Source organism: Bactrocera tryoni, chromosome 1, assembly GCF_016617805.1.
Source record: "Bactrocera tryoni isolate S06 chromosome 1, CSIRO_BtryS06_freeze2, whole genome shotgun sequence".
In the NCBI taxonomy this organism is placed as follows: Eukaryota; Metazoa; Arthropoda; class Insecta; order Diptera; family Tephritidae; genus Bactrocera; species Bactrocera tryoni.
The window spans coordinates 42,695,698-42,716,967 of record NC_052499.1 but is presented as its reverse complement, the minus strand read 5'-3'; the positions used below and the strand labels follow the sequence as shown (position 1 = coordinate 42,716,967).

General features: G+C 37.2%; 4 protein-coding genes and 1 pseudogene across 4 annotated transcripts in view; 4 read left to right on the top strand and 1 right to left on the bottom strand.

The window, feature by feature from the left end:
• LOC120768043 (RYamide receptor) overlaps window positions 1-21,270 on the top strand; it is a 368,160-nt gene that overhangs the window by 153,222 nt on the left and 193,668 nt on the right. The window lies entirely within an intron of this gene.
• On the bottom strand, window positions 668-1,838 carry LOC120767057 (phospholipase A1 VesT1.02-like). Its single transcript, XM_040092913.1, has 3 exons — window positions 1,796-1,838; window positions 1,467-1,740; window positions 668-1,391 (listed from the first exon to the last, which is right to left on the bottom strand). Exons 1-3 carry the CDS (start codon window positions 1,836-1,838, stop codon window positions 668-670), a joined length of 1,041 nt encoding a protein of 346 aa, XP_039948847.1.
• Window positions 3,181-4,350, top strand: LOC120767058 (annotated as a pseudogene).
• LOC120767056 (pancreatic triacylglycerol lipase-like) lies at window positions 8,889-10,108 on the top strand. The gene is made up of 3 exons (XM_040092912.1): window positions 8,889-8,961; window positions 9,021-9,294; window positions 9,363-10,108. Exons 1-3 carry the CDS (start codon window positions 8,919-8,921, stop codon window positions 10,084-10,086), a joined length of 1,041 nt encoding a protein of 346 aa, XP_039948846.1. The 5' UTR covers window positions 8,889-8,918; the 3' UTR covers window positions 10,087-10,108.
• Window positions 12,385-13,554, top strand: LOC120767059 (phospholipase A1-like). Its single transcript, XM_040092914.1, has 3 exons — window positions 12,385-12,424; window positions 12,498-12,771; window positions 12,831-13,554. Exons 1-3 carry the CDS (start codon window positions 12,385-12,387, stop codon window positions 13,552-13,554), a joined length of 1,038 nt encoding a protein of 345 aa, XP_039948848.1.

Sequence of the window (21,270 nt, the reverse complement as noted above, 5' to 3'; positions counted from 1 at the left end):
ATATCGACAAAAACGAGTTTTCCTTTATTCGTAAATAAAATTTTCACTGTGTTGAATAGCTTATTATTATGAATAATAGTATAAAATGTATACCACAGCAACGCGTGGCCGGATCCCCTAGTGTATCTATAAATATTTATATTTTGGAACTTATGTATCTATCGGTCAATATATAATATATTTTAATGAAATTTAGGAAAGATAACTTTCTAATAGTAGTGTATGTGCTTGTCTACGATTGTAAAAAATAAACACTATAGTTCATATTTATTTCTAAAAAAATATTAATATACGTAAATTCCGCATATCATTTTACCTTGCGAGATTAGGAAAAGTTCGGTTACATTCGAACTTTGCTCTACCTTACTATTCTTGAGTATCTTAACGAAGATCACTTCAAAAGGTTCTTAATACCTCACTTAGTTCCCTGGTACTAATTCCGTGTAATAAATTAAATTTCGATACTAACTGAGTAAAGAGTTGCAGAAGAATCGGGGTTTAACCACTTATCCAATACTATAATATTGCGCCCAAGTTGTCCCAGCCTAGAACTTAGAACCCTTCAAAGCGCACGTAAACTACTTTGCAAATAAAAAAATTCATTACCTTCTCATATCAATATATTTTTATTAAATCTGTAATTTTCATAATTTTTTGCTCAATTATTTTAAGATGAACCGTAACCATAAGGTGAAGAACTACGTACGGGCACATAATAATCACCATTCACCATATAAGCATTTGTTATTGCACCCATTTTCACGCCACTGTACGAAGTGCCACAATCATCTTTCACTGCTTCCTCATAGTCACCACAACGCATGCTGGGGAAGTCATCACGAGCAACAGCCTCAGCGTAGTAAGCGGTGGAGCGCGCATGACTGCAGGCACCAGTTAAATCCAAAATACAGCCAGGTTGAGTCTTACCACCATTCGGGTAGAAGGCGCCCTTACCAATTGGTTTGAGAAAACCGAGTTGACCGCCATTGGTCTGAATGGATTCGACATAATTAGCATCGTTGGCGTTCAAACGTTTGTTGGGCTTATCGTAACTGAAGAGTGGCAGGGCGGGGTCCAAACCGACTATGGCGTGAAGTAATCCATTTTTGGTGTTCTTACCAGCATAACCGGCTACATGAGCTCCCAAACTGTGACCGATCACTTCGGTTTCATCCAAACTCATACCAAAGTTCTCGACCAAAAAGTTAATCATACTGGCCACCTTTTCGCCAGTCTTTGGTACCGCAAGAACCGAGGAGGCATAGTCGACGGAACGTGCACGTGCCCAATCAACAATGATCACATTGTATTTTCCACGTGCCAACCAAGCTGCACGAATATCCTTATTCATACTAGAGGTGTAGCTCTGGGTCCAGCCGTGTATAACGAATCTGTGAAATTTAGTGGTTACAGTTATGTAGTAGCTCTAAATTTTTAAAACACTTTTCAATCTGTTTATATCATACCTCGTTGGATTGCTAGCATCGAAGGCGGAATCAGTGATGGATTTGACAGTTTCGGTAATCTTTACTGCTTTAGATGGGTTGCTATTTGTGTAGAGGTAGAACGTCACTGGCACTGTTGAAAGTCGGCCCTCTATTTCTTCTTTATTCTCCAATTCATCTAGCATTTGTTCACCCTCCTCGATTGAGACCCAAACTAAGGAGCCATCAGCTTGAGGAATATACCAACCATCCTCACCACTGACGCTTTTCCCTTCGGGAATGGCTACTGCAGCGACTAAGGATAAAATTAATGAATTTCCATGCACTGAATACAACTAGCGGTAGATTACCTGCGGTTAGCGCACAAATTGCTAAAATAATCACGACTTTCATTGCAAACTCAATGGAGATACTAATAATTCTGGAATGAATGCGCACCAATTTATATAGTAAATGGGAGCATCAGTTGCTTTGGAAATGCATCAAATAATTTATTGATGAAAAATTTAAATGCGATAACTATGACAAAATTAAATTGAATAAAGACGCCGTTTTATTAAGATATCAAATAACTGCATGAACGTACTTTATTGTTAAGAAGATAAGAAACTGAAAATATACTCTGCATGAGGTATATTGCATTCATTTGAGTTGGACATTTTTAGCGAATTAACTAGTATGTATATGTCGCAAAGAATAAAAAGATTGAAACTCTTCCTTACACGTATTAGGCATTAGGTTATAGTAAACTACAGATATTTTTCTATGATCATCCCAGGCATAGTCGATTTCCGTATTACAAACGAAAACGAAAAAGTTCATAGTAATTAGAAACAATGCCGTTCGTTGCATTCTGAACTACTGCAAATATTTTTATTTCAAAGTAAAGGAACTGACCGGACGAAACTGCCGCCGACATTGACGATCAGTTTTTCACGAGAATCCACCAACAAGAGTTATACCTAGGCTTGGGTTTAGTCTGATATTTATCACCCTGGAACAAGAATGCTAAAAGATTAAAGGGGTTAAAAGCAAGGAGATGGCTGCTGAGGTGATCACTCAGCCCGTAGATATTGAACAGCAACCATGTGTTCATTCCAGGAGTTCTTGGATGGGCTTGCTCATGTGGACATGCCGACCGATGGAACTGGTGAATACACAGAAGCACCCCACGAGAAACCGGTTCTGTTACATATCCATACAATTTTTAGTCAACCCTCCTCTCCAAAAGGCATGTGTATAAATTTCACATATGGGATCACCAGTTTGTGAATATATCCTTTTGAGTTAAGGAATTTCTTTTTGTGGTAAAAAATGGATAAAAAGGAATTTCGCGTGTTGAAAAAATTTTGGAGGTAAACAATACTGTTGAAGAAAATAATTTGTTCTATGACGAGTTTCCAAAAAAATCAAGCATCAAGGATTGATAAAAATGTCCAACTCAAATGAAACTATTATTAAAATTACGATTTATTAAATCATGCAATATACCTCATGCAGAGTATAATTCCAGCCTCTTATCTTCTTAATAATAAAGCACGTTCGTATAGTTAATTGATATTTTCTTTAATCAACTTAATTTTGTATATTATCAACGTAATGCCATAGTTATCGCATTTAAATTTTTCATCAATAAATTATTTGGTGCATTTCCAAAGCAACTGATGCTCCCATTTACTATATAAATTGGTGCGCATTCATTCCAGAATCATTAGTATCTCCCATTGAGTTTGCAATGAAAGTCGTGATTATTTTAGCAATTTGTGCGCTAACCGCAGGTAATCTACCGCTAGTTGTATTCAGTGCATGGAAATTCATTAATTTTATCCTTAGTCGCTGCAGTAGCCATTCCCGAAGGGAAAAGCGTCAGTGGTGAGGATGGTTGGTATATTCCTCAAGCTGATGGCTCCTTAGTTTGGGTCTCAATCGAGGAGGGTGAACAAATGCTAGATGAATTGGAGAATAAAGAAGAAATAGAGGGCCGACTTTCAACAGTGCCAGTGACTTTCTACCTCTACACAAATAGCAACCCATCTAAAGCAGTAAAGATTACCGAAACTGTCAAATCCATCACTGATTCCACCTTCGATGCTAGCAATCCAACGAGGTATGATATAAACAGATTGAAAAGTGTTTTAAAAATCTAGGGCTACTACATAACTGTACCCACTAAATTTCACAGATTCGTTATACACGGCTGGACCCAGAGCTACACCTCTAGTATGAATAAGGATATTCGTGCATCTTGGTTGGCACGTGGAAAATACAATGTGATCATTGTTGATTGGGCACGTGCACGTTCCGTCGACTATGCCTCCTCGGTTCTTGCGGTACCAAAGACTGGCGAAAAGGTGGCCAGTATGATTAACTTTTTGGTCGAGAACTTTGGTATGAGTTTGGATGAAACCGAAGTGATCGGTCACAGTTTGGGAGCTCATGTAGCCGGTTATGCTGGTAAGAACACCAAAAATGGATTACTTCACGCCATAGTCGGTTTGGACCCCGCCCTGCCACTCTTCAGTTACGATAAGCCCAACAAACGTTTGAACGCCAACGATGCTAATTATGTCGAATCCATTCAGACCAATGGCGGTCAACTCGGTTTTCAAACCAATTGGTAAGGGCGCCTTCTACCCGAATGGTGGTAAGACTCAACCTGGCTGTATTTTGGATTTAACTGGTGCCTGCAGTCATGCGCGCTCCACCGCTTACTACGCTGAGGCTGTTGCTCGTGATGACTTCCCCAGCATGCGTTGTGGTGACTATGAGGAAGCAGTGAAAGATGATTGTGGCACTTCTTACAGTGGCGTGAAAATGGGTGCAATAACAAATGCTTATATGGTGAATGGTGATTATTATGTGCCCGTACGTAGTTCTTCTCCTTATGGTTACGGTTCATCTTAAAATAATTGAGCAAAAAATTATGAAAATTACAGATTTAATAAAAATATATTGATATGAGAAGGTAATGAATTTTTTTATTTGCAAAGTAGTTTACGTGCGCTTTGAAAGGTTCTAAGTTCTAGGCTGGGACACCTTAGGCGCAATATTGTAGTATTGGACAAGTGGTTAAACCCAGATTCTTCTGCAACTCTTCACTCAGTACGGAATTGAATTACACTTCATTAATATTTAGACTCAAAAGTGTAAGGCAGAGCTACTTATTTACTTATATATTTTAACTAAAAGTAGAAAGTATTACTTATATTTTTTACAATCATAGGCCAGAACGTGTACTATAATAATAAGATATAATATTTGAATTTCATTAAAATTTCTTACAGATTGATCGATCTTATGTTCGAAAATAATTTTATAGGTTATGGGGTCTAGGGGAAGTATTGATCTGATTTTACCTATTTTTGGCAGAAGGGAATGTTGCCATCACAAAAATAGTATCCACGAATTTTCATACTAGAATACACAGATTGACCGATATTTTAGATAAATCAACAAAGTGTACTGGGGTTCAGTTGTTTGGTGTATTAGTCCTTGATAAGTTTTAGCTCAATTTCAAAATTTTTTGGGCAAAATAATATACATATGGATAATACTTCTTGTTCATGGTGTCATTTCAATATATACATTGGTGATTGATTTGTATACTGGAAGTGAGAGGTAGGCATGGTGGCTGTCCGATTTCGTTCCTTTTCGCAATGTATGTTTTACAGGAAAAGCACCCGAAAATTGTAATTAAATTCCGTGGGTAAATAATATTAACAAAAATGTATTTTGCTAAGTTGATAGGACTGTCCCTAAAATATGCCAAATATCAGCGCGTTCACCCAACCAGTTTGTTTACATCATCTACTTAAGTCGCTATACCTCTGTAGTGCGTTGCGAAATTTAGAATGGATAAAAATATCGAACCCAGAATTTGTCTAAAATTTTGTATTTCTTACCAAATTTCATGAGCGGAATCGTTGCGAATGTTGGAAAAGGCTTACGGTGATTCAGTTTTAACAGTTTTGGAACAAAGCCTTCAAAGAAGGTCGAGAGATCGTTGAAGACATGCCTCGTTCTGGACGACCTTCGAATATTAAAAAACGTGTTCTTGGTCGACTGGTCCCAATAGTGCTGTATGTTTTTCGAAAAAGTACCGCAAAAAGGTCTTTTTCGATATTTCGAAAAAATAAATATTGATGAAAAATTGAATATCTTGAGTTTTATTTAGCATTTCTGGGTACTTTTTTGTCACAGTGTATAACAATTTGTATTCTTTGGTTGGTATATTGACGTGGTATATAGTATTTTACCTAACAGACAGTGATTTTGTAGTCAAAATGAATAACATCTGTCAATGTCTTCTTGTAATTTGTATGATTTCAGAACGGTTGAGAATCGATATACATATGTACTATATACTCCATGTTTACTTGGGAACTTTACAGGACTTTATGATTTTTTCTAAATTATTGGAATACATTTTAAATACGGAGAATGAACTTACTTCAATGAATTATTTTAATGGTTAATATTTATTGGCTCAGTGGAAAATTGCATCTGGACGAAACAAAGCTAAAGAACACATCTAAATCTTTACAAAATTTTCTCTCTAACAAAAATAATTTTTTTTACAGTGTACTTATCACTATTTTGTAACTCGTATTGAGCTAATTTTACTAACTATTAGCTTTATTTATATCGTTTATTATTTATGTTTGTTTACGTACGTATTTATAATGTTTATGATTTGTTTACTTTATCGTGATTTGTTGCAGAACGTATAGTGAATAAGACCGACAAATAAGTGGTTAACAATTATAGAAACGCCACGCACTTTTTAAGTTATAAAGATCGATAAGTGATATCAGCACTGAATGTTGACGGAGTCTTTGTTATTTAGTACTATCAAAAATAATTTCAGTCCGCCGTAATTTTTGTTTTTAATTTGGAGAGCTTGGGGTCTAAGACGAAAATAGTATTGAAGTGTAAAAAATGAAAACACTTCTTAACCCATTGTAGATTTATCAGTTGACTAAATAGTTGTCCATTAAAAATCTGAATGCACGGCATGTGAACTTAAAAGATAGTATGTGATTTATAATTAACTTTTAAGAGATAAAATAGAAATGATAATAAATTCTGTGTAGGTGAGCCGATTTTTCAAGGGCAAATTGTACTAATTCGATTAAAAACTTTTGAAAACCGTTGATATACATACATATTCGTTTAACAGTGACATTGAGAAATTGTCGTTTCCTGGTAATAATGTGTCCTGGTGCTGAAAATGTATAGAATTGTGTCAATACAACCTAGCACCCTTTTACCCGTTATGAAAGCTTCAAACCTCCGTTTGATTTATACCACATCAATCGGTCAATATGTAAGATATCTTAGAACATGTAAGGAAGGGCTAAGTATGAGTGCAACCGAACATTTTATACTCTTGCAACTTGCAGAAATCAAGGCCAAGGAAATACCTTAAGGTGCAAAACGTCAACCAGAAGTTCGGAATCAAAGCAATTATATATGCAGTTGAACTTCCTTAACTCGAATCACCATAATCCACAAAGAAACTCTGAATTAGACTGACTTCGAGTAATGGAAGGAAATTTGTATGAAATTTGACATCTATTGCCTGTTCAGGAGTTGCTGTTAAGAAGTTCGATATATACAAGGTGCTTTCCACAATAAACAGGACTTAAAAAAAACACAGAACAAATGGGTTTTCCGGAAAAATCAATTTATTTTCTTCAAAATAGTCTTCTTCTGCTTCAAAACAGCTTTTTCAATGGTCCAAAAGCATGTCGAACAAGTGCTTTAGCTCGTTGGCCGGTATGGCCGCCAGTATGCCGGTGCAAGCTTTTTGAATGGCCTCTACGTCTGCATAACGCTTTCCTTTCATGGGCAAATGCATTTTTCCGAAAAGGAAGAAGTCGCACGGTGCCATATCAGGTGAATACGGGGAGTGGTTATTGGTTAAATGGCAATTTTTGGTCGTCAGTCAATTTGTGCGGAACAAACCCTGCGCACACCTTTCGTAAGCCCAAATGTTTGGTCAAAATGCGATAAATCGATGTTTTGGAGATGTTCAATTCCATTTCCATGAATGTCAATGATGATTTCGGCTGATTTTTGATGAATTCACGCATAGTTTCGATGGATATTCCGGTGATCATGGATTTTGATTGGCCCACATGTTGAATTTAGTTGAAATAGGTGGAGATATGGGATTTTACCTAAAAGTGGTTTCAGAACTTTCAGCTCACAGATTACTACAAACAAAATGCCAAATTACAGTTCTATTTCTATTTCTAAATTATGTCAATTTATAGGTTTTTCTTTAATAGCGTTTTGTGGACGTAGCAGTGGTACGATTGCGCCCATCTGTGAACTCTTATTTTTTTCGCCAAGTAACATGCGTACCTAGTTTCATCGGACGGACGGACGGGCATGCAATCATCCGGATTTCAACTTTTCTCGCAAAGCTGATCATTTATATATATACTTTACATAACCCTAGATCTAGCTCGATTATTTTAAGGTTATATGTACAACCGTTAGCTGAACATGTAGCATGAGTATAAAATTTGATAATGGATTTACTTTAGTGTAATGTCGAAAATGTGTGAATTCAATTACCCCAACTCCAAAATACGACATTTATTGATTTTCTGTCGCAATACGTCGATCAGTGTGTGAGTTATCTTTACAAAATTGCTTCAAACAATGTTTCCGAGCATTCTTGAGGTATGCCAAATGTTAATGGAATCGTGCAGATCTTCTCTAGCCCCATTTTAACAGTTATTGGGACTTCGGATTCGCCACCTGACGCTAAACTGTTTGCTTCCTTAATATGTGTGCTAATTTTGTTATCTGAAAATATGCCTTTGCATTTGAACATTAAAAGTTTTCAGAGTATAAAATACTCGCTTATATCCGATTTGAGCCCTTCGTACTTGTTTATGATGATCTTATATGTAATGTTGCTCCTTTAGTTAGAATTGGGGAGAAAAATACCTAACCTCTTTTCCATTCATCGTTCACTGATCGTCCAGTTTGATATTCTTAAATAATATGTCCCTTACTGAATATGCTTAAAAAGTCAAATGACAGAGTGGCTCTGCAAAGCGCTAACCATATACCAATTATTCCGTTAAAAATGTTCAATCCTAATGCAACTACAAAGAACAAAAATTGTGATTAATGAAACTGACGGTAAAATTTTAGTATGCCACTTGCAGAGTGTACTTCTAGTATCTTATCTTTGTAATAATAAAGCGCTTCGGCAATACTAATCGATAACCATTTCCAAAAAAGAGCGAATTTTTATCAGTTTAAATTTATACTTTTACAATGCTAGGCCATGGTTATCGCTTTTAAGTTTTATGAACATTAAGCTACTATTTTGTTGATAACGGTTTGAATTATCTGATACACTTCGAAACCCAACGCTACTTAAGACCCCCCTGTTATATAAATTGATTTGGATTCATTAAAGAATTATTAGTATTTCCCATTGAGTTGGCAATGAAAGTCGTGATAATTTTAGCAATCTGTGCGCTGACCGCAGGTAATTTACCGCTAGCTGTAATCAGTCGCATGAAAAATATTCATTAACTGTATCCTTAGTCGCTGCCGTACCCATTCCTGAGGAGGAGCGTGTCAGCGGTGAGAATGGTTGGTATATTCCTCAAGCTGATGGCTCATTAGTTTGGGTCTCAATCGAGGAGGGCGAACAAATGCTTGATGAATTGGAGAATAAAGAAGAAATAGAGGGCCGACTTTCAACAGTGCCAGTAAGTTTCTACTTGTATACAAATAGAAACCCGTCAAAGAAACAAAAGATTACCGAAACTGCAAAATCCATTAACAATTCCGACTTCGATGCCAGCAATCCAACGAGGTATGATAATAAACTGGTTAAATCTGTTCTAAAGAAATGCTGATAAGTGTAACACCCAAATTCCACAGATTCGTTATACACGGTTGGACCCAGAGCTATACCGCTGGTATGAATAAGGATATTCGTGCAGCGTGGCTGGGACGTGGAAAATATAATGTGATCATTGTCGATTGGGCTCGTGCACGTTCCGTTGACTATGCTACATCCGTTGTTGCGGTACCCAAAGTTGGCAAAAAGGTGGCCAGTATGATCAACTATTTGGTGGAGAACTTTGGCATGAGTTTGGAAGAAACCGAAGTGATCGGTCATAGTTTGGGTGCTCATATAGCGGGTTATGCTGGTAAGAACACCAAAAATGGATTGCTTCACGCCATAGTCGGTTTGGATCCCGCCCTACCACTCTTCAGTTATAACAAGCCCAACAAACGTTTGAACGCCAACGATGCTAATTATGTCGAGTCCATTCAGACCAACGGCGGTCAACTAGGTTTTCTTAAACCTATAGGTAAGGGCGCCTTCTACCCGAACGGTGGTAAGAGCCAACCTGGCTGTCTTTTGGATGTAACTGGTGCCTGCAGTCATGCGCGCTCCACCGCTTACTACGCTGAGGCTGTGGCCCGTGATGACTTCCCCAGCATGAGTTGTGGTGACTATCAGGAAGCAGTGAAAGATGATTGTGGCAGCTCTTACAGTGGTGTGAAAATGGGTGCAGTGACAAATGCTTATATGGTGAATGGTGATTATTATGTACCCGTACATAGTTCTTCACCATATGGTTACGGTTATGCTTAGACATTTTAGTAATATTAATGTATAGTATATATGAAAGGATAGTTTTATGATAATAAAAGGATATTAGTTAATTTTTTATTTAACAACTATTTTGTTTATTTTAATATTTTGTGTGTGCATGGTCTTGTATTAGTGACTTAAACCGGATTCTTCCTTCAATCATCTCTCAACAGTATGCTGTTGATTTTAGCTCACAAATCAGTAGAAATGAGTGGAACTTACTTATGATTTAGAAACCTTTACATGGTTACATGTCCCTGCGATAAGTAATGAATGTCTGATATCTGTTAAGTCAAAATCTTATCAATTAATACCTTACTCAGTCAGTTGGTCAAGCGTACTCTTTTGAGGTTGCTGCGCAATTGGGCAGTGAGTAAAGGCTATGCAATATGCATAAGTGCTTAGGAGGTTGAGTACTGACATAAACAAGAGAGATCTTAATATTTTTCTCGATTTCATTTTAAATATGTAAGTCGTTCGAAATGCCAACGTCATTGAAGCAAATTCGACCTCTATTACTTTTCATACAAGTTTAGCATTGATACGCTTTACCAACACTGCGGTTTTCTCGGAACTGAGGTGTTCTAAGTTCATTTGTTTCAAACAACCTTTGAAGGAGCTTAGTGGTCTGTGACAGCTTAGGTGAATTATGTTCTCAACTGTCCCCCAGCGGGCCAACACTTCTGTCTTTCATTTCCTTCTATTCCCAGGGGTATGATAATAACCTGTGTGTGAAAGACTAAAGTGTTGTCATTTAAATTGAAGCTACCCTTGCCGATTTAGCTCAAGTTCAGTAAGAAATGTAACTTCACTTCATAAAAAATCATTCGTGTGTAGTATACGCGTTCGGTGATAATTGTTTGTCGCAAGCAGGTGTTATTCAAAAAGGATCGAGAACGCTTTGACGACGAACTATGTCCAGGACTGCTATTAACATCAACTGATGATCAACGTGTCAACAAAATAGAGAAATTCGTGCTTGAGGATCGACGATTAACATTCAGGGATCTTACTGGCATCGTTGAAATATTAGAAGAATCAGTAAAAACAATTTTGAAAGTTCATTTCGGCTAAAGAAAAGTGGAAGCACGATTGGTTCCAAAATCACTAAATTTTTCCGAAAAACTAAGTCGCGTTAACGTCTGTGAAACAATGCAATCCGACTGCCAGGATATTAGGTAACATATTATTACTAGCGTTGAAACTTGGATCCATGCTTAAGAGCCGGAAACAGCTGATCAATCGGTCGAATATCGTGGCAAAGGTGAGCCGAAGCCGAAAAAAAACACGTTAAAACAGGTCAAAACAGGTCAAAAATCAAGGTTATGTTGTCAATTTTCTTCGATTATCGAGGAGTGGTGCACTCCGAACTTCTTCCGACCGGCCAAACTGTCAACATGGAATACTATTTGAGTGTTATATGTTGCTATTCGTATATACTGCGTGATGTTTGCTGGTTAAGAAGTGACAATGGGAGACACCCGGTGGTGTTAACTGATTGGTTGATAGAACTATATAGTACATGAAGATTATAGTAAACTACAATTATTTTATTCAATTGCCATCTTCTTGATCTGTGGATGCAACAAAATAATAGAAAAATATCAACTAAAAAAAATAAAAAAGTTTGATCGTATAAGGATGAAAATTCTAAATTGCATGTATCTATTTTTCAATACTTAATGAGAAAACACTAAGAAAATAAAAATTTTGCAAGCACACCAAGTGTCATAAAAATCAGTCCCGCCGTTTCGGAGGAGTTTGGCAACAAACAGCGTTACACGAGAATTATATACAGTAGTATCAATAAATAAATTATAAATTCTATTAGCTTAAACGTGGATTAATTAACTATAAAGCATTTCGAAATCTGCAAGTCTATCTATACATGCTTGTATAACTTTTAAATCTAAAACAATTCTCCGCTTATTAGTTTCATTAATTAAAATATTTACCTTCGAAGCTAAATCAGCGCCCCATATATTAATTATGCTAACTCATGAAAACAAAAACAGTCCAAAGTACCACCTACAGAGTTTTGAAAAATAAATTCTTATCTGCTAAATGTATGTAGGTATGGGTTCAAAGAAATTCAGTTATTTTAGATACGATCTTATATTTTTTTTCAAGACCAATAATTAGGGCATTTCTTATAACTGATTTAATGGAATGAGTTAATAATTTATTTGCTTCGTTTATCTGATGCACTCGTATTGTACTTAAATATCGAGTTCCCAAGGGTATATAAATTGTCTTACTTTCACTAAAAGACCAGCAGTAGAACATTAAACTTAAACAATGAAAGTCTTGGTGATTTTGGCGGTTTGCGCTCTGGCAGGTATTTACACGAACCCAACAGAAAGTACTGAAAGGAATAGAAACCAGCAAGACTCATATAAATTCCGTTTCAGTTGTTGCCGTTCCCATTTCTGAAGAGGAACGCATAAACGGAGAGAATGGTTGGTATGTGCCACAGGCTGATGGCTCCCTTATTTGGGTCTCAATCGAAGAAGGTGAACAAATGCTAGATGAATTGGAGAAGCAGGAAGAAATACAGAGTCGTCTGTTACCCGTGCCAGTGACTTTCTACTTGTACACAAACAGAAATCCGTCAAAAGGACAAAAGATTAAAGAAAGCTTCAAGTCCATATCCGAATCTGAATTCGATGCTAGCAATCCAACAAGGTGTGACATAAACTGATCCAGTATTGCTTGATAAGTATAACATTTAAATTTCACTACAGGTTCGTTATTCACGGTTGGACCCAGAGCTATACCGCTGGTATGAATAAAGATATCCGTGCAGCTTGGTTGGGACGTGGAAAATACAATGTGATTGTTGTAGATTGGGAACGCGCACGTTCTGTTGATTATGCCTCTTCTGTTGTGGCTGTACCAAAGGTTGGCGAAAAAGTGGCCAGCATGATCAACTATTTGGTTGATATACATGATTTGAGTTTGAACGATACGGAAGTGATCGGTCATAGTTTGGGTGCTCATGTAGCAGGTTATGCAGGTAAGAGCACTAGGAATGGATTGCTTCACGCTATAGTCGGTTTGGACCCCGCCCTGCCACTCTTCAGTTATAACAAGCCCAACAAACGTTTGAACGCCAATGATGCTCATTATGTCGAGTCTATTCAGACCAATGGCGGTGAATTGGGTTTCCTGAAGCCAATCGGTAAGGGCGCCTTTTACCCGAATGGCGGTAAGACTCAACCTGGCTGTCTTTTGGATTTAACTGGTGCCTGCAGTCACGCGCGCTCCACCGCTTACTACGCTGAGGCTGTTGCTCGTGATGACTTCCCCAGCATGCGTTGTGGTGACTATGAGGAAGCAGTAAAAGATGATTGTGGCACTTCGTACAGTGGCGTGAAAATGGGTGCAATAACAAATGCTTACATGGTGAATGGTGATTATTATGTACCCGTACGTAGTTCTTCACCTTATGGTTTCGGTAACTCTTAAAAGCTTTTTATCTTTATGTATATGAATACCATAATTTGTAATGATTTTTATATTTAAAAGATAGAATAAAAGAGTAAACCAAAAAAAATGATTAACAAAAAATATTTTGGTTGAGAAAAAAAAATTTCGTTAAAAGAGGTGCATCATTACGCAACAAATTAAGCGACAGATCTCATTATATTTTTTACAAAGTATCAATATAAAGGGACCATCAGTGATATAAAACAAAAGCCCTAATATGAAGGTAAATGTCTCCTAAACCGCCAAAGCTAACTCAACCATTTGCTCTGTGATCATTTTACGTTCACTCTTCACATAAAGGTTATGCTGTAAAAACTTTTTAACTACTTTAACAGTAGAAATAGTACAATAAGACAACATCTACACCGGTTTCATATACAGGGTTTGATTTTCTTCCGCCACTACTGTACTTCGGAGCGTGCGTGCACCGACTGGATTCGGTAGAGGGTGTTCTTAGCTAACGAATAAGCGGCGGTTCAGTTGTCTCCGAGCACCTAGTGAGTCTGGCCAAACATTTACGCACGACGTGTTTCTGGAAGTGGTGCAAGTCGAAAATGCAGCGTTCGTTAGAGCAGAGGTAAGCGATTAAATTCTGTTTGAAACTCGGTTAACCTGCGATCGAGATGTTTGATATGATCAAGCAGGCTTACGCAAATGTTGCATTAGCAAGAAGTGGTGCGTTTAGGTGGCACCAGGCCATTTTGGAGGGCCGGGAAGAGCCTACTAAGGAAGACCGTGCTGGGAGACCTGCAACTTCGACAAACACCGACAAATTGACTCGTGTGCGCAAAGTTTTGAAGTCAGACCGTCGACTAAAGATTCATTTAATTGCCCAGATGTTAAGTTTATCAAAATCTGTGGTTCCTGACAGAGCTGAAGAGCCTGAAGGAGCTTTTGAGCACGCGCAAGGTGTGCGCGAAGATGGTCCCAAAAGTACTCACTGACGACCAGAAATTGCGGCGAGTGGAAGTGTGCCAAGAAAATCTTACCCCCAATTTTTTAATAACGAAATCACAGGTGACGAGTTATGTATCTTTGATCTCGAGACAAAAAAGCAATTTTCCGAGTGGTACACGCCATTATGAAATGACAGAGGGGATTCCCGGCTCTCAAGGTTATTGGAGAATGCCTTCCGCGACGCCTTCAATGCTGGCTGCGCTGCATCGATGCAGAAGTGTTTAAAAAATTGTAATGATTGGTTGAATAAAAAATCGACTCGGTCCTATTATTTTCCGGACAAACCCTGTACAGAGCGTAAACAATGCCGTATTTTACTCAAATTCTTTTCTCTCAAAAGCTATTCGCATAGACTACCCAGAAATGAACATGTCACCGTACACCCAGATATCGACACAGTCTACCAATGGATGTGAATAAGAGGGTGAAACATACTTGTACACCAAAAATATTTTCTCAAAATTAACTCAGTGATTTAATCAAGCTATATTTCCGCAGCTTAGTATGGAAAAGGTCAAAGGTGGTACTTTCTTCTTCTTCTTAATTAGCGTAGACACCGCTTACGCGATTACAGCCGAGTTAACTACAGCACGCCAGTCGTTTCTTCTTTTTGCTACGTGGCGCCGATTGGATATTCCAAGCGAAGCCAGGTCCTTCTCCAACTGGTCCTTCCAACGGAGTGGATGTCTTACTCAAATACTTTCAGAGCTGGAGTGTTTTCGTCCATCCGAACAACATGACCTAGCCAGCGTAGCCGCTGTCTTTTAATTCGCTGAACTATGTCAATGTCGTCGTAAAGCTCGTACAGCTCATCGTTTCATCGAATGCGATATTCGTCGTGGCCAATGCGCAAAGGACCATAAATCTTTCGCAGAACTTTTCTCTCGAAAGCCTCCAGGCCTCTGCACCATACATATATCAGGATGGGAATTATGAGTAACTTATAGAGTTTGGTTTTTGTTCAATGAGAGAGGACTTTACTTTTGAATTGCCTACTCAGTCCGAAGTAGCACTTGTTGGCAAGAGTTAATCGGCGTTGGATTTCCAGGCTGACATTGTTGGTGGTGTTTATGCTGGTTCCAAGATAAATGAAACTATCTACAACTTCAAAGTTATGCCTGTCAACAGTGACGTGAGAGCCAAGTGACGACTGTTTGTTTGACGACAGGAGATATTTCGTCTTGGCCTCGTTCACTGCCAGACCCAGACCGATAATATCAATATCATCGGCATACGCCTACAGCTGTACACTCTTACAAAAGATTGTACCCGCTCGATTAAGTTCTGCAGCTCGAATTATTTTCCACAGCAGCAGCATTGTCTGAGACCTCGTTTGATATCGAACGGCTCGGAGAGGTCCTTCCCGATCCTGACGGAGCTTTTGGTCTTGCTCGACGTCAGTTTACACAACCGTATTAGTTTTGCGGGGATACCAAATTCAGACATCGCGGCATAAAGGCAGTTCCTCTTCGCTCGATAGAACCTTATACGCGATGTTGGGGAGGCTTATCCCACGGTAGTTGGCGCAGATAGTGGCGTCTCCCTTTTTGTGGATTGGGCAGAGCACACTTAAATTCCAATCGTTGGGCATGCTTTCGTTCGACCATATTTTACAAAGAAGCTGATGCAAGCTCCTTATCAATTCTTCGCCGCCGTGTTTGAATAGCTCGGCCGGTAATCCATCGGCCCCGCCGTTTTGTTGTTCTCCCGGCGGGTAATTGCTATTCAAGCTTCTTCATGGTCGGGCAATGGAACGTCTGCTCCATCGTCATCGATTGGGGAAAAGGTGGTACTTTATAGTCCTCAAATATAACAATTAATGAAAGATACAGATTTGATCAATGTAATGACTGTTCTAGAAAGAGGATCGAGGAAAATTTTCCTGTTGATAGTCGAAAAATATTAAAATTTTGAAGTAATTGTGTAAATATATTTTGTCAGACTATAACTAACTCTCGTAACATATTTAAGTACCAAGTTAGTATACTTCCGTAATTATCTGGAGGCATTTTAGAATAATTTTGGTAACTAAAGTCAAGAGCAGAGAGGGCGGTTCAACTATTGTCTAAAAGTGGTGGAAGAAAGGTATAATTGGTCTTGAGATCGCCACATGATGGCCGATTACTGTTGGGTCTTAAAAAGAGATTATGAACAGGAAAATTGTAAAAGAAAAGCTCATAAAAGGCGTTTTCTTAGAATATAAGATATGTTGACTTCAAGTGTCTCTCTGTTTTCTTTCATGTATACTAATTTTTAAAATAAAACTGATATTATAATTTTGTTCATGTTTTCTGATTTTTGTAAACAAAATCCCATATCTTAACAAGTAAGGAAGGGCTAAGTTCGGGTGTCACCGAACATTTTATACTCTCGCATGATAAAGTGATAATCATTTACATATTTTTTTATTTTGCTGTAAAATTAATTAGATTAGATCAATTTGTGTACTTTGAGCATTGAATTGTATTTTCATTTCCTAATGTATATATTATACAGAGAAGGCATCAGATGGAATTCAAAATAGCGTTATATTGGAAGAAGGCGTGGTTGTGAACCGATTTCACCCATATATCGTACATGTCATAAGGGTGTTAAGAAAATAGTATGTACCAAATTTCATTGAAATCGGTTGAGTAGTTCCTGAGATATGGTTTTTGGTCCATAAGTGGGCGTCGCCACGCCCATTTTCAATTTTTGAAAAAAGCCTGGGTGCAGCTTCCTTCTGCCATTTCTTCTGTAAAATTTGGTGTTTCTGACGTTTTTTGTTAGTCGGTTAACGCACTTTTAGTGATTTTCAACATAACCTTTGTATGGGAGGTGGGCGTGGTTATTATCAGATTTATTCCATTTTTGAACTGTATATGGAAATGCCTGAAGGAAACGACTCTGTAGAGTTTGCTTGACATCGCTGTAGTAGTTTCCAAGATATGTACAAAACCCTTAGTAGGGGGCGGGGCCACGCCTACTTTTCCAAAAAATTACTTCCAAATATGCCTCTCCCTAATCCGATCCTTTGTGTTAAATTTAACTTTAATATCTTTATTTATGGCTTAGTTATGACACTTTATAGGTTTTCGGTTTCCGCCATTTTGTGGGCGTGGCAGTTGGCCGATTTTGCCCATCTTCGAACTCAACCTTCTTATGGAGCCAAGAAATACGTGTACCAAGTTTCATCAAGATATCTCAATTTTTACTCAAGTTACAGCTTGCACGGACAGACAGACAGACATCCGGATTTCAACTCTACTCGTCACCTTGATCACTTTGGTGTATATAACCCTATATCTGACTCTTTTAGTTTTAGGACTTACAAACAACCGTTATGTGAACAAAACTATAATACTCTCCTTAACAACTTTGTTGCGAGAGTATAAAAACTATTCAATTAATTACAACCATATAGGTTAGGTTAGGTTAAGTTAGATGAAAACGTTGATTCTAAGAAGGATTTCATTTGAACAGCTTAGAACGCCGATCTGTTGTGGTACCTATAAACACCAATATACTGGATCATGAGACCTTTACAGATCGACAAAGTGTTTTCAGCCCATCGCAAATTTGTTGAGACGGCTAATATCAGTTTCGGCGATTTCTTCTGGTTCGCCAAAGTAAGAATAACGAGATATTTCAACCTAAGTTTTGTAAAGGCTGAACAATGGAGCACAAAGTGTCTGCATGTTTTCACCTCAACCTCTTCCATACAATTTTACCAAAACCATAAATCTGTGAGGTAACTTAATGAAATTTAGAAATCACCTTTTGCGGGTCAATATTAAATTTAAGTCTTTCGGTTGGCACAAAAATATTGCTCCAGCTTTGAATCGCGAAGATTACGAGAGTATGAAATGTTTGGTTGCCCGCAAACTTTCTTCTTTCTTCATTCTATGTGCGTACATACATAAGTTCATTTAAGTGTGGTTTAAAGTAAAATCTCTTGAATATTTTTATACTGCAGACAAATTGCATTGAACTTCACTTAAATCTGCCATTAAATGCAAAATATTTAAGCATAATTTCAGGCGCTATGGGGCGTGTGATGCAAATTTTATAAAATGCCTTATCTCTCTGTCGACAGTTATGATAATGTGTTGACGCACAAAAGGAGGCAGGGCACATACTTTTTAACAGCCTGTTGACTTTTGCTCTTTACGGCGTACTTACTTACAGACATATTGCCTTAAATGAATATATGTAAGTATGTACATACATATGTACTTATGCACATAGAGATGCCTGAAATAATATGAGCATTGACAGACGCATAAATAAAAATGAGTACATTGATAATTGTTTATATGCTCTATGTACGGGTATATACGTACATTATACGTTAAATATTTGTGCATAATTACTGCAACACGCCAGGAATGAATAAGTTCGCTGCTGTCAGACTTTTTATGCCATTTTGAAGCCATTAGATTTAAAATACACCAAAAAAAAATATTATCATAATTTAAAAAAATAGAGTTCGAAATAGAAATTCAAATCCATTTGAAATACAATTCTACTTTTCAAACTTACGGAAATATTCCTGTCATGTAAGCTTTGTATGGTACTGCCTCATAGGCAATGACATTTTCATGAGAAGGGTCTCTGTTGGAAAATATCTCATCATTTTGTATACTCGCAGGTGAAGCTGAAATTTTACACCAGCACAGAACTAAAGTTTTTCCTTGTAGAATATTTCTTATTGTAGTTCTTGCATACTTTAGACTTAGATCTTCAACGATTATGACACTTTGTGACAGTGAGGATTTCATGAAATTATTTAATTAGTTGTCTATAGAAAAGAATTAACTTTCTATAAATATATAATGGAAGATAAATGTTGAAACATTTAATAAAACCTTGTGCCCTGCAAAAATTGTCTTTATAATCTGTGGTGCCATAGAGCTAGCAACACCATTTAGGTATATGTATGTATTATAAAAGCTTGTTTATTTCTCTTTATCGTGTCAAAGGTATTCATTCTCAGTTCGTAGTAAATCGAGGTGTATCTCGTGCATATATGTATGTATAATAAAATTGCAAAAGCATCGAACTCTCTCTGCTTCTTCTATTGTGTAAATTTGTATACGGTTCATAACAAGGTGGTCAATTATACACAAAAGTGCAGTCCTCAGTTTGCCTTACGTAATATGGTATGACGCTATTTATATCCTGTTATGTCGTTTACTTAGTAAATTTTGAAGTGAAGACCTTCTAGGTGTACCCCCTGGTTGAATTTCTTTAGAAACAAATTTCTCATTCGCAACACCTAAAACATCTTTTTCTACCTTTTTCACAGAATTTGAGAATAAGGTCTTTCTATTTCATGAAGGTATCTTGTCTAATGAAAAAGTTTTCCATACAAGGACGTAATGGGTTTCCTCGGGTAAAAAAAGCCTTTTTCAACAATTTTTTCACATTTAAAAAATGAAATATTTTATTAAAATTTTATATTTCTACAAACCTAAACTATTCACAAAAAAATGTTGAATTTTTGGGAAAAAAATATGTTAATTTGGGCCATTGCGACGCCACTCCCCGTGACCCCTTGGAAAAAAAGATGCGCTCGGCTTGGCATATTAACTTCTTACAGGGTCATCTAAGGCGAATAAAATACGTGTTTTAGTTCAAACCTTAACTTAAAACTTAAACGAAAGAAAAAAAGCTGAAAATTGAATTTTTGGCAGAGATTTTTACAAAAAAATTCAAATTTCCCGATTTTTTTTTCAAATAGTTCCAATCGAAAAAACCCCTTCGTCCAAGTCTTCAAGAATTCAAGACCAAAGACCTGTGTAAAATTTCATGAAGTGCGGTTGAGTAGTTCTCGAGAAATCTTAGAGAAAATCGCGTTTAAAGATGGCGCACTTAGCCAAGCTAGCCAAGTTCTCAGAATCTCGGAAACTATTACTCGAATCAAATTGAAAATTTAGGTCAATATTCTAGAGGTGTTGTAGAATTTGATAAGGTAATAAAAAATTCGAAATTTTGAAACCCGCAAATCCATGTAACCTCTTAAGTGTGACCGGTCAGTCTTTATAGCAGCTAATTTGGTCTGATAGCCCGGTTCTGAAAAATAAGCAGCTTCTTGTGAAGAAAAAAATTTGTGCAAAAGTTCAGATCGATATCTCAAAAACTGGGGACTAGTTCGCCTATATACAGACAGACGGACCTGGTTAAATCGACTCAGCTGATATGATAGTGATTATTTACTTTTATATGGTATTTCAAGGGTATCCGACCTTTTCTGCTGGGTATCAATAACTTCGTGGGAAACGTCATATACCCTGTTAAGGGTATAGAATCCACTTGCAATCAAACATTTTGTTATTTGCTTGAAATTTTAATTCGCAGTTATTCCGGATGAACTAATTTATGACGGTTGATTGTTGGTCATTGCAGCAATGCTCAAAGAACCGAATGCGTTATGATAAGTGCTGTGATGCGATAAGGTTTTTAGCGAGTAATGAAGTTCTAAATTCCGCTCATTCGCATTACCAATCTTTTCATAGTGCAAAGGAACTCGCATATCAGTTTTCAAAATCATTCTGGTAATGTATATATGTATATAGTTCTCTTGCCATATCGATTAATTTTATATGTTATAAACAACCATTAGTTCAACGAAACATTACGGTGAGTATTAAAAATGTTTTCCTGATCTAATGGCCGATAGCTCTAAGTACAAGTTATCGGTCAAGTTGTACTTTAAATAAGCGAAGAAAAATAAAAAGAGCATATTAAATGTGTGTG

What these genes read in the sequence shown, in the direction of transcription:
- LOC120767057 (XM_040092913.1), bottom strand. Translation starts at nt 1,838, where the DNA reads ATGAAAGTCGTGATTATTTTAGCAATTTGTGCGCTAACCGCAG. An exon ending in AATTTGTGCGCTAACCGCAG is followed by an intron (nt 1,741 to 1,795) that starts GTAATCTACCGC and finishes TTTTATCCTTAG; the next exon opens with TCGCTGCAGTAGCCATTCCC. An exon ending in GATGCTAGCAATCCAACGAG is followed by an intron (nt 1,392 to 1,466) that starts GTATGATATAAA and finishes TAAATTTCACAG; the next exon opens with ATTCGTTATACACGGCTGGA.
- LOC120767056 (XM_040092912.1), top strand. Translation starts at nt 8,919, where the DNA reads ATGAAAGTCGTGATAATTTTAGCAATCTGTGCGCTGACCGCAG. An exon ending in AATCTGTGCGCTGACCGCAG is followed by an intron (nt 8,962 to 9,020) that starts GTAATTTACCGC and finishes CTGTATCCTTAG; the next exon opens with TCGCTGCCGTACCCATTCCT. An exon ending in GATGCCAGCAATCCAACGAG is followed by an intron (nt 9,295 to 9,362) that starts GTATGATAATAA and finishes CAAATTCCACAG; the next exon opens with ATTCGTTATACACGGTTGGA.
- LOC120767059 (XM_040092914.1), top strand. Translation starts at nt 12,385, where the DNA reads ATGAAAGTCTTGGTGATTTTGGCGGTTTGCGCTCTGGCAG. An exon ending in GGCGGTTTGCGCTCTGGCAG is followed by an intron (nt 12,425 to 12,497) that starts GTATTTACACGA and finishes ATTCCGTTTCAG; the next exon opens with TTGTTGCCGTTCCCATTTCT. An exon ending in GATGCTAGCAATCCAACAAG is followed by an intron (nt 12,772 to 12,830) that starts GTGTGACATAAA and finishes ATTTCACTACAG; the next exon opens with GTTCGTTATTCACGGTTGGA.